This window comes from Monopterus albus, unplaced genomic scaffold (genome assembly GCF_001952655.1).
Source record: "Monopterus albus unplaced genomic scaffold, M_albus_1.0 scaffold22.1, whole genome shotgun sequence".
Classification (NCBI taxonomy): Eukaryota; Metazoa; Chordata; class Actinopteri; order Synbranchiformes; family Synbranchidae; genus Monopterus; species Monopterus albus.
In genome coordinates this window covers 881,432-897,232 of record NW_018127902.1, presented here as the reverse complement: position 1 = coordinate 897,232, position 15,801 = coordinate 881,432, and the positions used below count along the sequence as shown (strand labels likewise).

Sequence of the window (15,801 nt, the reverse complement as noted above, 5' to 3'; positions counted from 1 at the left end):
GTAGGGAAATACAATATACATATGAAACATCCAAATGATTGGGCAATGGCTCCATCATCAGTAGAAAGTGAGTTTGAACTTAAAAAAAAAATTACAGTAGGATTGTAGTGTAAGGTTCTCCTGTTTACTACTTTTCATCTACAGTATAGTTCCAGTGAAAACAAAACAGTGACTCATCCTTGGCTTTTCAATCATTAACACCCACTACCTCTTACATCACAAAAACTTATTAGGAAATATGACATTCACAGCTGAAGTCAATAATAGAGAACTGTTTGTCTTTATGAAATAGTATAATAGAATGCAATGCTTTATTAGTCTCTCTGCTGAAGTTTTCAGCTGCCTCACTGCAGGGACGAGAGAGGGTAGAGCCAGCTACAGACCCTCAGTTCAGGGGGGATTTAAAAGTATTAACTAGGACACTTCCTCCTGTTAAAAGGAGGTATCCAAGCACCAGGTCACCACCTGTTCCTATACTGTAGCTCCATATACAAAGCTGTGAGATCTCTGTGAGGTAAAGGATGTGTGAGACATTAATCTACTCAGCTCCTTTTTTGGTGCAGTGCTCCTCCAAGTTACAAAATACATCTTACTTGGATGTTGACTGATCTGAAAAATTCCATTTGATTTATTGTTAAAAGGGATTAATAATTTCCACTCCATTAGTAAGCCATGGTAATTGATGAATGGCAGCATCACAAGAGATGAGAAGTTTCATTCACTTTCATTAAAATCTCATTACATGTCTGTCTCTGAAATAATTCAGTCCTGGCATACAGTCCCTGTTTCTGTGTTGATCTGAGTTGGATTTTCTTGGGTGATGACCTGCTTGGACTTACAGACAGGTGACAAATTAAAGGACAAACCTGAATAAATGAGTGGTATCCTCCAGGATGACAATGCCCCCATCCACAGGACATGAGGGGTCACTGAATGATTTCATGAGAATGAAAATGAGGTGAATCAAACAGTATGCTGTGGCCTTCACAGTCACCAGACCTCTACCCAGTTGAGCAGCTATGAGAGATTTTGGAGCAACATGTTAGACAGCGTCTCCACCACCATCATCAAAACACCACATGAGGGAATATCTTTTGGAAGAATGGAGTTCATCCTGCCAGTAGAACTCATAGACTGCCAAGGTGCACTGAAGCTGTTCTGGCAGCCCAGCACCTTACAGAGACACCTGATATTGGGTTTTCCTTTTCTTTGTCACCCATCTGGAGTCTTTTTAGGGTAAGTGATGTAGAGGACATAGCCTTATATAGACTGGTACATGACCCTGCTTGGATTCCACCCTGCCAGTAGAACTCATAGACTGCCAAGGTGCACTGAAGCTGTTCTGGCAGCCCAGCACCTTACAGAGACACCTGATATTGGGTTTTCCTTTTCTTTGTCACCCATCTGGAGTCTTTTTAGGGTAAGTGATGTAGAGGACATAGCCTTATATAGACTGGTACATGACCCTGCTTCCTAAAGATGACAAAATCTGCCTGCAGCTGCCCTATAGCTCACCAATTAATGCATAATATGGTAAATAGATTGTACTTATATATGATCTTTCTACCTTACAAGCTCTTCAAATTCATCCATTCACACACCAAGACACCGGCCTAGAGAACGAGATTTAAACCACCAACCCTGCAATCAGAGGTCAACACGCTGTACACCCGAGCCACAACTGCCTCATAGTATGTTTTTATTTTTTTTTTTCGAGGAGTTAAGGTCAGGTGTTTTCTTTGCAGAGACCAGAAACTGTAGCAAACATCATATTTAACACAGGGACATGACAGTAGTGTTGATCGTCTCATCTGCGTATCTCTCGAAAAAGAAAACCTCAGACTATTCTCAGAAACTGAAGCTATATCTGCTTTACTTAAAGGATGACTAATTCTTCTTAAATTTATTTTAAAAGCCTAAAGAGCTAAAGTCAGCCAGCTAAGTTATTCACAAAAAAGAAGACACAAACTTGTAAATAATAAATAAATACAGATTTTGGCCTTGTAGAAATATGTTTGTTTTTTCCTTCTTTTTTGCCATTTTTTGGCCTTTCTACCACATTTGTGTTGAAATGTACATGCCTGCTCTGTGAACGACAGAGACACACAGTCAGATTTGTCTTTATGTAATGCTGCATTGATTCCCTCCACTGACATTTTTATAAAAGGCTGTCTCTGCAGCCAGAGTTGGAAATCCACAAAACTGTCCTTTTCACAGTGATATGATTGGAAATTTGTTGAAATTCAATCACAGTCCCCTGAATATTCCCTGGTGGGCAATTTGTGGGCAGTCAAGTTTATGGATAAAGACACAACATGCTAGATCGCTAATGAATATCCCTACAGCACATAGGCTAGCAAACACCCACTCGTACTGTACCGTACATACAAACAGTCTCTGTTTCTCACAAAACACATTTCTTGCTTTTTTATTGTGATTCCATCCGCACAGGAGGCAGCGACAATGGATCCTATCACTCACTCTCCTTCCCTCTCTTCCATATGCCTCTAGGCACAGCCGTATTTTCTCCCCCAGGAGTGGTGCAACTCCCTGCCAATTCTTCCCAATGCATTAGTGAGTATTCAAACCCACTAGATATCCATGTGTGCCAGTGCCAGGTTGCTTCTCCATACCTTCAGACTGACTGTCCCTCTTCACCATTAATTAGCTGCTTCCACTTCATTCTTTACATTATACTGAATTTGGTATGACAGGGAAAGATTGGCAGCCTGTGGGCTATGGCAGAAGTGATGAGTAGCACAATTGACCAAAGGCTGTAAGCTGCTGGCTAGAGGGCTGTACTGTACCCACTGTATAGGCTTATAAAATACAATATCATCAAAGTGACCATATTTTGGACCAAAGATGAATATTGCCACATAGTATACCATGTTGTGATTGTAAATCTATAATAGAAATTTAATTCTACTTTGTTTGTTAAAATAACAGCCTCAATGAGTTTTTGAGGGCATTTTTAGATGTTTTCAATGAAAATGTTAAATGGTCTTGTATAGCACTTTTCATTGCATTGCAGCACACTCAAAACACTTTCACACACCAGCAACATCTTGGAGAGCAATTTGGGGTTAAATGTCTTGCTTAAGAACACTTTGACGCATAGACTAGAGAAGCCAGGAAGCAAACCACCAACCTACAGGTTAAGAGATAACCCACTCTACCTCCTGAGCCACAGCCACCCCTACAGTATCTAACTAGATGGTTTTACCACTGTGCTGGTGAAATATTATTCACCAAATCCAGGTTTAAGCATGTTGTAGACACTGGCCTCTTTTCTTTTGTCACCTGTGGTTGTGCAACCTGTGTCCAGAGAATGTGTCCAGACTGGTGAGAATGGGAAATTTTTGAATCTGAATCATACCAGGAATGATTTTTATAGTAGCACGAAAGATGGATCTATCTTCCAGATAACTAGTGTGCTGCTACACAGAGAGGCAAGTCTAAGATTCCACTGCTTAATAACATGACTTTCTATTATTTTATGTAACTATTTTGTTAACTTTCAAGTGAGTCACTAATCAAGTAAATATAGGGTGCTACTACAAAATGTGCGTAGAAAATGCAATATAGAATAAATATATAAAATATTATATTGCATTTTAATTGTTTATAGATCTTGATGTGATGTGTGCCACTCGTAAACTATTTTGCAAGGATAAGATCTAAGCTACCGGAAAGAGCAGGAGAAGAAAACGGCACCACGGACAGCTCCTCTCTCTCTCTCTCTCGCTCTCTCTTTCTCCCTCTCTCTCTCTCCCTCTGCCTCTTCCGGGCGCACACTTGGCAGCTGGCTGCGATACAGCTCCTCCCTCCCGTGTGGTGGCTTTCCCGAGCAAAGATCCTTGGACGTGAACAGTTTCGCTGAAGAGCACTTTTGTTCTGAAACAGTCAGACGGACAATCGAGGCTGCAGTTATTCCATATCGACCTGAGAGAAGGGAGTTAAGGTGTCAGATAAGGTCTCTAACTGTCCTTCACCCCCAAATCTCTGTCAGCGATGGAGACTTGGGCTGGCTTCTGCCCAGGCTCGCACTTATCTTTGGCTATCTGGGTGATGATAACCGCTCATACCCTACAAAATGCCAAGGCGGAGATAACTTGCGCATCTTGTCCGTTGCCAGTTCAACTTCACCTGGAGGAATTACAGCTGGTGATGCGCACTGAGCCGACAGAGGAACCGAGCACCCTGAAAAACATCCGAGTAGAGTTTAGGGAACTCGGGGTTACCGACCAAAATACTGGAGTGGACGACGACCATGAGACAGGTATTTCTGCTGAGGATGTTCCCCTGATCTCCCAAGATGTCAGTTTGGATAGTACACCAGGGTCCAGTGAAGAAAGTCACCGCGGCACATATAAGGATGGAAAGACCAAAATGAGTAAGGATGCTGCGCTCCGGAGAGCGAAGAGAAGCGGTCCTGAGTTTCCCGAGTTCAGCGAGAGCGGGTTGACCGGCCGGACCGGCGTGGATGCGGCCGCTCCGGAGGATCCGAGCTTGCTGTTAGACGGACACAGACAGGGCAGGTCCGAGTTCAAATGGAACAAGGACGAAAGCAGAGGGAGTACCCGGCAGGATGAGCCCAAGCTCACCAGCAGCACTTTCGCTCTGACAGGGGACTCTGCGCATAACCATGCGGTGGTATACTGGTCAGGGCAAAACAGCAGCGTGAGTATTACTTTTACTCTGCATATTCGTCTGCTTTTCTCCAGATTTGACACGAACTGTTTCTTGAGTGGGATATTTCCAGCAGCTGGGTGAATAAACTCCATGACGCACAGAGCAGACACTTTGTGCTCTGTAGTGTCGCTGAGTTGTGGTTCGCTGTTAACAGGTGCACTGGAAGCTACAGATGCGCACCGGCGCACACTGTTCCGTAAATGCCAGACTTGTGCAGCGACTGTGAATTGTATTCCGCCGTGACCTTTGACTCTTTCTGCAATTACGCACGAAACTCATGCTTTATACAGCATTCCTTTCTGATGTTACTTGATATTATCCGAATGTTCTCACTTTTACCCATCCGAGAGTCGTGCATTTTGAGTTTAATATATGGTTTGTCATCATAGCCTTAATTAGAAAAATATGTATTATTAATTTGAGGCAAAAATGCCAATGCATGATTTATTCCTCTGAAATGATGCGAGTTATTTATTGAAGTTAATTGAGTGAGGAAGGAGGAAACCATAAAATATTGCTCAAGCCCCAACAAGCCTTTAAATTTTTTAGATTATGAATTTCTCCTCTGTATGACTTGACATGTTTCTTCTGAATTTTGGGGTTTTACTGAATTGAACACCCAATTAATTAGGATATTTTGATATTCTGTTTATTTGTTTAAAGGTAACCTCCACTGTTGTGTGATGCTGTCTAACATGTCATCCCTGGGTGCATTACCACTGACTTTCCAAAGGGGGGTGTTCAGTGTTATGAGGTTCCCTTGTGCCTCTATCTGCATTGTCACCAAGGAGGAGATGTGTGCCTGTGTGAAACAGTGGTGCTTAATGGCATGGACTGAATGTTGATTGTGACTGCACTGAAATATATTATAAAAATTCTTATACTAAACACTTAATTTCCTCAAAGAACTACCTCCTTTATTGGGGGTAGTTCAATGAAATGTACAATTTAGGACACAAGACAGTGAGAGTATATGAAATCAAAATCGGTGCCTAATTGGATGCAGGAGGGCAACATGCAGCTGTTTGAGTGTCACAACATTACTGTACAGGTCAAAGAACGGTGCAACCAAATGTGTAATACTATTCTTTATGCAAATGGATGAAAACCCTGTCCCTCTTACACAAGAGGACCCTCATAGGAAGAGAATAATGAGACAAAATGAATCAAACCCATTTATACAGCCATGTAATCTTACAGTGAGCTGATGGGCTCATCTTTGTGGTTTCACAGGCTTAATTTGTTGTTGTAGCTCCACTCACTTTATTTATTTATTTTTTTATCTCACATATTCAGTTTTGTCTGAACTGATTATGACACAGTGCATGAACTTGTTTTTTAACCCACAGTAAAGACTGAGGCACTATGATATGTGTGTATGTGCACATGCATGTTTGTGTGTAACCCTTTGAGTGTGTGCTCTATGAGTGGGTGAGGAGGATATTGTGTCCCGCTGCCCCTCAGCTTTAAATCTGTAATAATTATCTTGATGACTGGGGCCTCTATTTCAAAGTCTTTTTGAAAAAGAAAAAGAAAGAGAAAGAAAACTAAAATCAGGTCTGGCCTTGAGAGCATCCTCAAGAGAGGAGATCTGCAACTTAATCTTCATTGGCTGGTGGTGCTTGTTCTGGTGATGAATGGAGTGGTAGGACAGGGAGATTTAGCTTGAAGTTCTCCAACTTAACTGCGGCAGTAAGTGAGACCAAGAGTAATGGGATGACTAGCTGGTTGGATGAATGACCAGCTTGGTTCAGCCACCTTTATCTTGACTGTCTATTTACTGTATGCTTTGTGGGCTCCTTAATTTTTAATCTGCGAGTACTACAGAGACTGTGTTTGTCCGGACACCTAAAAGGCATCCAGTTGGCAAAGACATACTAAAGAACCACAATACCCCTGACTTTATTCCAGTGGGGGCAACTGTTGCACAGCATACAGTTGTCCACAAGGACAAACATTCTCTAGACTTAACCAAGTAGTTTGTCTTCTAAACATGACATTGATACTTATTCCCAAAGATTTCCTAACTTTCCTTTAACCATAATAATTGTTTCATAACCTTGACCAAGTTTTTGTTTTTTCAACCGTGATCATGATCGTTTAACCAAGTTACAGCCTGAGGTATTTGACTTTGACTTTGGAGGCATTTACATCCTGTAGCTTTAGTTATCAAACCAAATGATGACCACACAGCTGGCAGATGAGACAATGCCCATGAAACATTGTTGTAACAGTCCTATCCATTTTAGAAAGCACTGACAATGATGTTCCAGACCAGAAAATAGTGCTCTGCACACTACATGTGTTTTTGAAAGGCCTTTAGTTTGGAGGACTTGTTGGTTCTATAGACGGTACTATGACATTGTATTTTAGTAGAAAATTACGGCTTGTGAGTGACTGACAAACAAATTGAATGGATGTGCCGTGTTCTACTGACCTTCAACCAAGATACTGAATCCCTACCTGCTCAACTATTTAAGTTCCGGTGGAGTAAATGCTTAAAATATAAATGCAATTGCATTTCAGCTGGCTATACTATTGGGCTGACTGCGCTTGGCATTGACCAAGAATAAACAGTCTCTTTGGTCTAGACGAGACTTGCTCTCAGTCTTATTTCAGCCAGACTGGTCGGCCGTGTCGTCTACTATGACAACCCCAGGGAGGACTTGACACTGTTGTGGGTTCCCTTAGGGGGTGGGGCAGTGGTGTGTCCTCTGAGGCGTGTACACAAGGCTAATAGACTTTCAGTGTCTTGCTCCAACTTGCTGTCTCTGCCCCCCACCTGCTCCACCACACTTTCATGTCCCTGCCTCAGGCTTATGCGGGTTATGTCAACGCCTTAAAAATAGATATTAAAATGGGAATGTAGAGCTGGAAATTTTGAGACTAAATGTCATTTATAATATTCATAAGCATAATTTCCATGTCACATTCCCACACCAAAGTGACAAGTTATTTGCTGAAGTGTCTTTGTAACCCCCCCCCCACCCCAATCTCAGCAATCATGAGCATAATAGCATTGTGACTGATAGCCTGAGTACAAAATGAATAGCCCTTTAACTGTGCCTCTTCCACTCAGGTCTTGGAACATTCATCTCTTCCAAGGGAACCTTGAGATTTCCCCTCAACAGCACAATCAGAATGCAAGTGGTCCTTTAAGAAGACAGTTACCATAAATATCAGCATATCTACTCTATATCACAGGACAAAGCATCAGCTGATCAATGGCAAATGTTCATCCACTGATATTTTTTTATGAACTGTGGCACATGGCACTGTCTTTGTTGTCCTCTGGGTGGGGGTTACCGTAACATTGTGTGAAATCTTGAAAACTTGCGTAGAGACAGGTCAGTTGTATCTGGTAAGTCATCATTGGAACTGACTGTGTGTTTGAAATTTTGTCTTGAGCCCTGGAGGGACACATGTACACTCTGATGAGTGGCATTTGAAGACAAAAATGTTCCAGACATGTTTAAGACATAAAGTTAAAGAGAAAACAAGCACAGTACAGCATTTCTGTAGGATGTTGGATCCTTTCTAAACAGAAGTCAATAAAGGATTCCTGTTTTAAAAGAATCTGACTCCCTGCAAAAATATTAAAGTTGAATGTTTTATCAGCATGACTGGTTGCTATTTGCATGTTCTAGCCATTATATGCATTAGCCATAGTGTAGAATGCCGGAGAGCAACCAACGAAGACAAAGCCACGTGCGGCATTCCCAACCACAGTCTCTGCAGTGAGGGCATGTGATTTAGGATGTAGAGTCCTGTTCTGACTCACTTTCCATCAACCCAGCTCACTCCTCAGCCTAAATTACTGATGGTAATACATTATAAAGTTGTTTCTTCTCCTCCTCCCTCTGCCTTGGTGGCCCTCTGCTCTGGAGCCACAGAAAGGAAGGAAAACCTAGAATATCATAAATAACGCAGACCATTCAGCAGGCCTTATCTTCCTTATCCCTCGATCTCTCCACCCTCCCCTGTCCTCCTCTAATTAGTGTCTATAAATTTGTTTCCCATCCCTTGTTTTTTGTCGCGGAAGTATGATGTCGTGGCAAGAAGCCATATGCCACAAAACATGAATGGAGAATCTGTCTTGAGTGGCCTCCAGAGCAAAACTCTTGGCTGCAGTTCCTGAACAGTTGGAGCTGGGTGGCGCCTCTCTCTTGACCTCCTGATTCTCTGCAGTTTGGTTTTGAAAGCATGTTATGTCACTTAATGCCTACAGTAGACTATAGGCCAGAGCTTTTGATTTCCATGTGTAAAATGAGTTGCATAATGTACAGATATTTCATTTCTGGATACTTTAATGTGTAGTGTGGATTCTATCCATGCAGAATAAAAAGCAGCATTTGCTAACATGTGTGGGAAGGGCAGTATAACAAACCTCACCGTCTGAAATGCAACCAGAAAAAAACTATTAGACATAAAATACCAGACTAATATACTGCTAACAGAACCATATAATCCTTATGACTGTATGCACAATGATTCAGCATTTTACTTTAACTTGAAGTTGACTAGGTCAGCCCAATATTAGACTGAATATTTTAACTCCAGTTAAAGGTCAATAAATTCACTTAAATGTGTTGCATAATAGTAAATCTCTCCTTAGCGCCCATTACTGAAAAGCCACCGCATTAAGGAAGCCATTCAGGAAGCCATCCAATCAGGATGTATTGCACCTGCTGCTCAGATCACATCGAGCTGCTTCAAGCTTTGAAGCTATGAGCGCGTGCATGGTGGAAATTTAGCTGGTTGGATGAGAGGTTTTAAGGCTGCTTTTGCCAAACCTAATGGCCTCATTATGTTTCCTGTATGATTGCGATGGTGGCTGAGATGCTGATGGAAGCCACGACTTCAGAGAGTTGAGTATAATCATACGCTTGGCCACTGATCCTGCTCAGCAGAACAAGGGTGCTGACGTTGTCCGTGTTAGGGAAAGCGTGCGGGCTAGGCAATGTGTGTGTTAATTACATTGGTACACCCCAGTGTCAGATTTAATTTAGTTTCATTTCTATTCTTAAATGCCTTTTCCCCATCTAGGGTATCCAGGGAATGCATGGTGCCACGTACCAAAGTGGCATATCTTCCCTTTACTGCACACAGACTGAACACCTACAGTTGAGTTTGAGGTTTTGTCCCAGTCCCAGAGGCACAGTGCATCTTGACCTTATCCACTTTTTTTTCTGAGCCAAATGCGATACCTTGTAATGTTGATGCCCCTTGCCATTTCCCAAACACGGGCAAGCTGGGGAAAGCGTCCAGGCGATGAGCACATAATGTCAGACCAGAGTAAAACGATAGATTGCACACACATACTCCTTCTCTCTCTGCCTCGCCCTCTGTCCACTTTCTCTTTTTCTCTTCCTCTGTGTCCTCCTTCAGCTGGCTCTCTAACTCCCACACACTGATATGTACTCAGTAGGTCACAGATGTACAAACACACACTTGTGACCGACTTGTTTGCATGTAAGCAGGGAGACAAACACACACACTCATGTAAAGACATGTACACACACTCTCAATCATTCTCAGTATCCCGTCTCATGTCTTGGTCAGAATGAATGATGTTGTGCCTGGAGGAGTTTGTCATTGATGGAGACTAATGTTGTCACATCGTACCCCAGGACCTGCAGTCAATTAACACGTTGTCTAATTAAAGTGATCTACCGGTTTATCTATGAGAGATTGAAAGTGGCTATAAAATGGGGCCATGCTGCATTAACTTTACAATCAGGTCTGCTTCTTTATTTCCATTTGGATTTTAATGGTAATAACCTGCTTAAACATCCCCCCATTATCAAACAGATTGTGTAAGCATCTTTCATTGATGGCGGCAGGAGATAGATGGTCATGATTGTGGATTTCTATTTTCTGTTAATGCCCTTCTTAAGCTGCACAAAACACTCCAGCAGCTGCTGTACGTGACTGAACTTCTGACTGTCCAAAGTATCTGACATGGAACTCAGCTTGAAAAGTGCCCTTTAAATAAATCATCCCTCAGCTATATGTCATTATGCTCTCCCTGAGGTTTGCACTGTCTTCCTTTGAATGGGAACTGCATTACATTTTGATCAAACACTGTAATTGTTGTTTATTTACCCAAAGTTCATGCTGAGCTGCTTTTAAAATTTTAATGATGCAGCAAGAGTTGTTTGGACCTCTCGAAGGGTACGTTACTACTATAAGCCTATTTTTTACCAGAGAGTGTGAGGGGTTAAGGATATTAAATAATTATAAATTCCCATCTTCTTTTATAGACATTTTCTGTAAGGATGAAGCTTCTGCTGGAACACAAATTGAAGTGTCCTCTCATATTCCTGCAGAGAAAAATACTATGAACTCGACAGAGTAGAAGAGGCCAAGTTAAAGATATCCCTTTAGTTAGTCAGTTAATAGAGATGACCAACACCTCCAGTTTGTAGCATTCAATTCCCACTGAGGTCTCATTATAAAGGTACAGTATACTTTGCGGCGATGGTGTACAGTATGCCAGCTAACGTTAAGATACTGTAGATCTGCTGTGTAACTGACATGTTGAGTGCTGACTTTATGACTCCTCTCAACATGTGCTACTGTTACACTAGGTTTTAGAGAGCATATTGTCTGCTCAGCAAAAGCCACACAGGCTTGCTTTATACCAGCATGGATGAGAATTCCTCCGAGTTGTCAGAATAACAGAAAGTGTGAAAATCTAAAGGTTCATGTCAGCTGTTCACACATTTGATGATGAAAAGTGTGTGATACAGTCACAGGCAAGTAAGTGGGCCTTGGCTGGAGATTGTTCTGTCTAAGATAAAAAAAAAAAGGTTTCTGTTTTTCCAGGTCACTCTGTTTGAGAATCACAGGAAAAAAAGATCTGCCAAATTGTATATGCTACATTGCAGTATGTTGTTTCAGATAACAAGGATCTTTACGTGTTGGCAGCTGGATCCAACAGACAACAAACTGTTGCCACCTGCAATCAAGTTTGTTTAGCTAATGCACAGAGGAATGAGCCTGTTGCTTTCTGCTGTGAGTCAGTTTCTGTCAGGTTTCAGTATAGAGACTAGAGGAGATGGCATTTGTCCATGTGCAACACTCCTGTTAGCTGCTGTGTAAAACTGTAAGATGCTTCACACTGTCACATGTGTGGTGATAAATGTGCAAACGTGCATGTTTGTGTGCATTAATGAAAGGCATGTTTAATGTATGCACTTGCCTATGCATGATTTATGTGTGTGTGCAAAAACACATGCTGTATGTGTTAATGTGTGTTACTGCTAATGGATGTGAGCTGCCACTAACACATAAAAACCTAATGAAGCACGTTGAATTGAGAGTTGTCAGCTTTGGCTTATTTAACAGACAAAACTAGCGTTAGAGCTAGAGCTTACAAAGTTCAGGCTTTATTCATTGCCCCGGTAGGTAATTTGTGTGCAGCGGCTAAATAAATGTAGAACTACAGAACTGTAGCTAAAGCCTGCTATAAGCTAGTATATCATCAGACTGTACTACAATGAGAAAAGAGAATGTCTGCTCTACTTTAGATTAACCTCTATAGATAAATAATCTGTATTTTTCTTATTGCTGTAATAAAGTCATCCCCAAGTGGCCCTCTTCGACCTTCATCGCTCAGTTTCCCTCGTCTTCTGTTTGTTCCTGCACTTAATTCACAGCATCATGTTGAGGTTGTAGTGAACATGGGCAGTAATGTTGAGTAATGAGTGGTAACAGGCTTGTAACTAAATAAATACCCTTAGCCTGACACTTTTTACGTGCTCCAGCTTGTGAGCCTCTTTTTGCCTGCGTCAACACCACAGTGATTTTCTGCAGTGTGGCTTGTCGTGCTGAGAGCAGCACATAAAAGGCAGCATCAATGAGGACGTGTTCTTCTGTACTGTAAAGCTTTATCACCTTTTTTGTAGTAGTTGTAATAAAGACAGCCTCTTGAATATTCACTTATAGTGTTGTGCCATTTGTGGATAAAAAGTACATTTAGTCATCCAAACCTGGCACCTTCTAGTACATTTCTTGCCCCAGAGTTAAGCTTAAACCTCCTAAATCCCAGTAATTCTCGGTGAAGGTAGCCTCAGTGGTGCCCCAGTCCTGTCACAGAATGACTGATAGTGGGCCTTTAATAATCAATGGTGCTCAGTATCATTCCTGGTGTGTCATATACCTTCAGGCTACAGTGAAAATAAGGCAGCCACAGTGAGACTTTATGGGGTGTTGTATTGCTTGTGGTTTAGTGACAGTATAAACCTGAATTTGTCAACAATTTTGACATTGACAACATATTAAATTCATGGCATATGAGTTGTCTATTGTAGGGCTGAAATCATGACAATTCAGCTAACACCTGACTCTGTACAGAACATTTTTAGTTTCTTTTTGTTTTGGTTTACAGCCAACTTTCACTAAATGCTACTATCTTATTGCTCTTATCATTCCCCATAGGCAGCTGTAAATGCTTTGCCAACATTAGGAACTAGCCTAAACTGAACATCTGGAATGCTACCCAGCTTTTTATTCTCAGAGTTTGTTGAAAACAAAACAGACCTTAAAGTGAGGTGATATTGGACTTACATTCAGCCAGGTGGAAGACATGACAAATATATTCCAATTTTGTGGAACTGTGTAAATAAGTTAGACAGGTGGCCACAAAACTGAATTGACACATCTTTGTCTTGGTGAACTGGAATTAAAATAATCTGATTTAAGGATGTCTTTTGTTCCCTTGTCCATTCCCATTCACAGTGGCATTTATTTAGATTTTTTTTTTCCTCCTACAAATGGACTCAAACAGCACATTAGCGATAGTAACCATATGTCAAAGCCCTTTCAATTATCACACATTTTCCCAGAGGTGATAGCAGGCACATTAGCTCAGGCTTGACCTTTTCATCAGGAGGATTAACAAAATTATGGCCACAAAAATGGACAAAAAGTGTGGAACGGCAACATCACTGAGATCATTTTTATTCTGGAAACACCTGGTAGACTATAATGCATGTATGTGTGTGTGTCTGGGCCAATGTCTGTGTACTCGGGGCTGACCATGGCTCTCCCTTTTACAATGAATTTGTTATTGTGTAATCTTCCAAAGTAAGTCAGTTATATAAAACTTAATGAATAATGAATAATGCCCCATTTTCACTGTGTGGCCTGCCCAGACTCAAGTGGTATCAATTATCTTGAAGGGGATGGGTCTCATTCCAGTCTCTGTCTGATTTAAACATGTCAGTGTAAAGACTTAATGGAATTTAAATGAAACCACTCAAACTGAAGCAATGATTTGTTGTATGGAGAGTGCTCTCTAGTAACTTTAATTAATGAATGTGTGATTTCAGTTCGGTGTACTGAATTCTGATTCACCCTTTAATTTGTTCTATGCATATACTGTATATATACATTCAGCTGGGTGCATACTAGCCTAAACTCCTGGGCGAGTTTTCTCTGCCCTGACCACATGGACACAGAATCTGATTTAATAACCGACGGGTTATTAAAGCAACAGACCTGGTTGTTTTCTTGCTCACAGTGTTTATCAATCGAATACAATCACCCACTGATAAGTGCAGGGAATGCAAATCAGAAATTTGAGGCTGGGTATGATTATTAACATTCACCGAGGTAGGGCCACAAGTGAAGGCATCGCTGCATCATCCAGAGTGGTGAGATGGATGAGGGGAGCAGGGGCTGCAGGAAACTAGGCCTTGTTGGGAACCCACAGAGTAGCATGCAGCTCTGAATAACCCAGCCCAGGTAATTATCACGTTGTGCCACTTAAATACAAATGAACATGCTTTTTCACTGCGGAGAGCAGTTTAATGAAGTGTGTTTGTGTGTGTGTTTTTGTGTTTGTCCTCTGCCTGCTCCTATATGCCTTTTGTTGTTTCTGCCTCCTAGCACTTTGCCCACCACATTTCCTGAACACAGCCTAACACTTGCACAGAGTCAGTCATTTTTATGTGGAAGCGACTGTTTTTTTGTTCCAATCAAACAAGTGTTCCTCTCACTCCACTGCTGTTTTCCCCACTGGCAGCCTGGCATGGCATGCAGCCTGTAGCGAAGGAGGCTGACTCTTTCTGTCATTCCCGTTGTCCCACATTTGCTGCCTGCCGGCTGCTCTTTAGGCAGTGCCTTTGTCCATCACTAGAGGGAGTGGGTAGCCTAAATAATAATGAAGTGTGATATGAGCTGCAGGACAGGAGGGCAGAGGGGGGGCGACAGGGAGAGACCACTGATTATTCATTGCACCTAATTTTGAGCTCCAATGTGGCCATAAAGTCTCAAAGCACATACAGTAGTTGTGAACTAAGACATTTTTTGTATGTTAGTTATGATGCTGTAAGCTTAGCTGGATGAAAGCCACTGGAGAAATGTTATTTGGCAGATATAAATATTCTCTGATTGAAATTCATTAATAATGGTGTCAGACCATTATAATCTGTCTGTCTGTCTGTATGTGTGTGTGTGTGTGTGTGTGTGTGAGATGAAAGAAGGCATGGAGCACACAGAGCCAGACAGACAGCACAGACATACACTGACTGATGAAGCAGCAGTTCATTGCAGTTCATTACAGTGCATCTCCTGCAGCATCTCATATCTGCTCCGTGCTCTGCTCCTCAGAAGCGCGTCAGACTCTGCTCGGCCCTCCCAGCTGCAGCCGGAGCCTGTTTGCTGCCCTTTCACAGCTCACTTGCCGCACATGAAAATGTTTATGTGGCAGTAATTGAATTTAAAGGTACATGGTTTACTAGATAGGAAAGCATTTGTAGAGCAGTCTGTTATAAGAGAGATAATCCTGCTAGTAGAGATTCTTTGCTTCTGCAGCCTGTCTCTGCATTTAAGGAGCTTTAGTTTTAGCCTTCACTGGGAGAGGGAGTGCAGCCAAAGCTTGGCAGTACTCTGTCTCAGTAGTCACCGAGTGGCATATGATTTCACTGCATCATTTCATTCATTTCCCCTAAAGGTAGAGGTGTGTCAGCTAACCTTCATGACAGTGCTGGGCTGTCCATCTGTCTGTCCATGTGTCCAGAACACCACAGCTCCACGCATGGACATAAAATGGGTTTGGTTGTTTAAACCTCCAAGAGGATGATTTGTAATTGGCATTCC

The 15,801-nt window shown here is 41.9% G+C and overlaps 1 protein-coding gene across 1 annotated transcript in view; it reads left to right on the top strand.

The window, feature by feature from the left end:
* The first annotated feature begins 3,793 nt into the window (after positions 1-3,793).
* sorcs3a (sortilin related VPS10 domain containing receptor 3a) overlaps positions 3,794-15,801 on the top strand; it is a 270,254-nt gene continuing 258,246 nt past the window's right edge. The window contains exon 1 of the mRNA XM_020594176.1: positions 3,794-4,683. Within this exon, the coding sequence (XP_020449832.1) occupies positions 4,015-4,683 (669 nt within the window). The 5' untranslated portion in view covers positions 3,794-4,014. The remainder of the gene's footprint in view (positions 4,684-15,801) is intronic.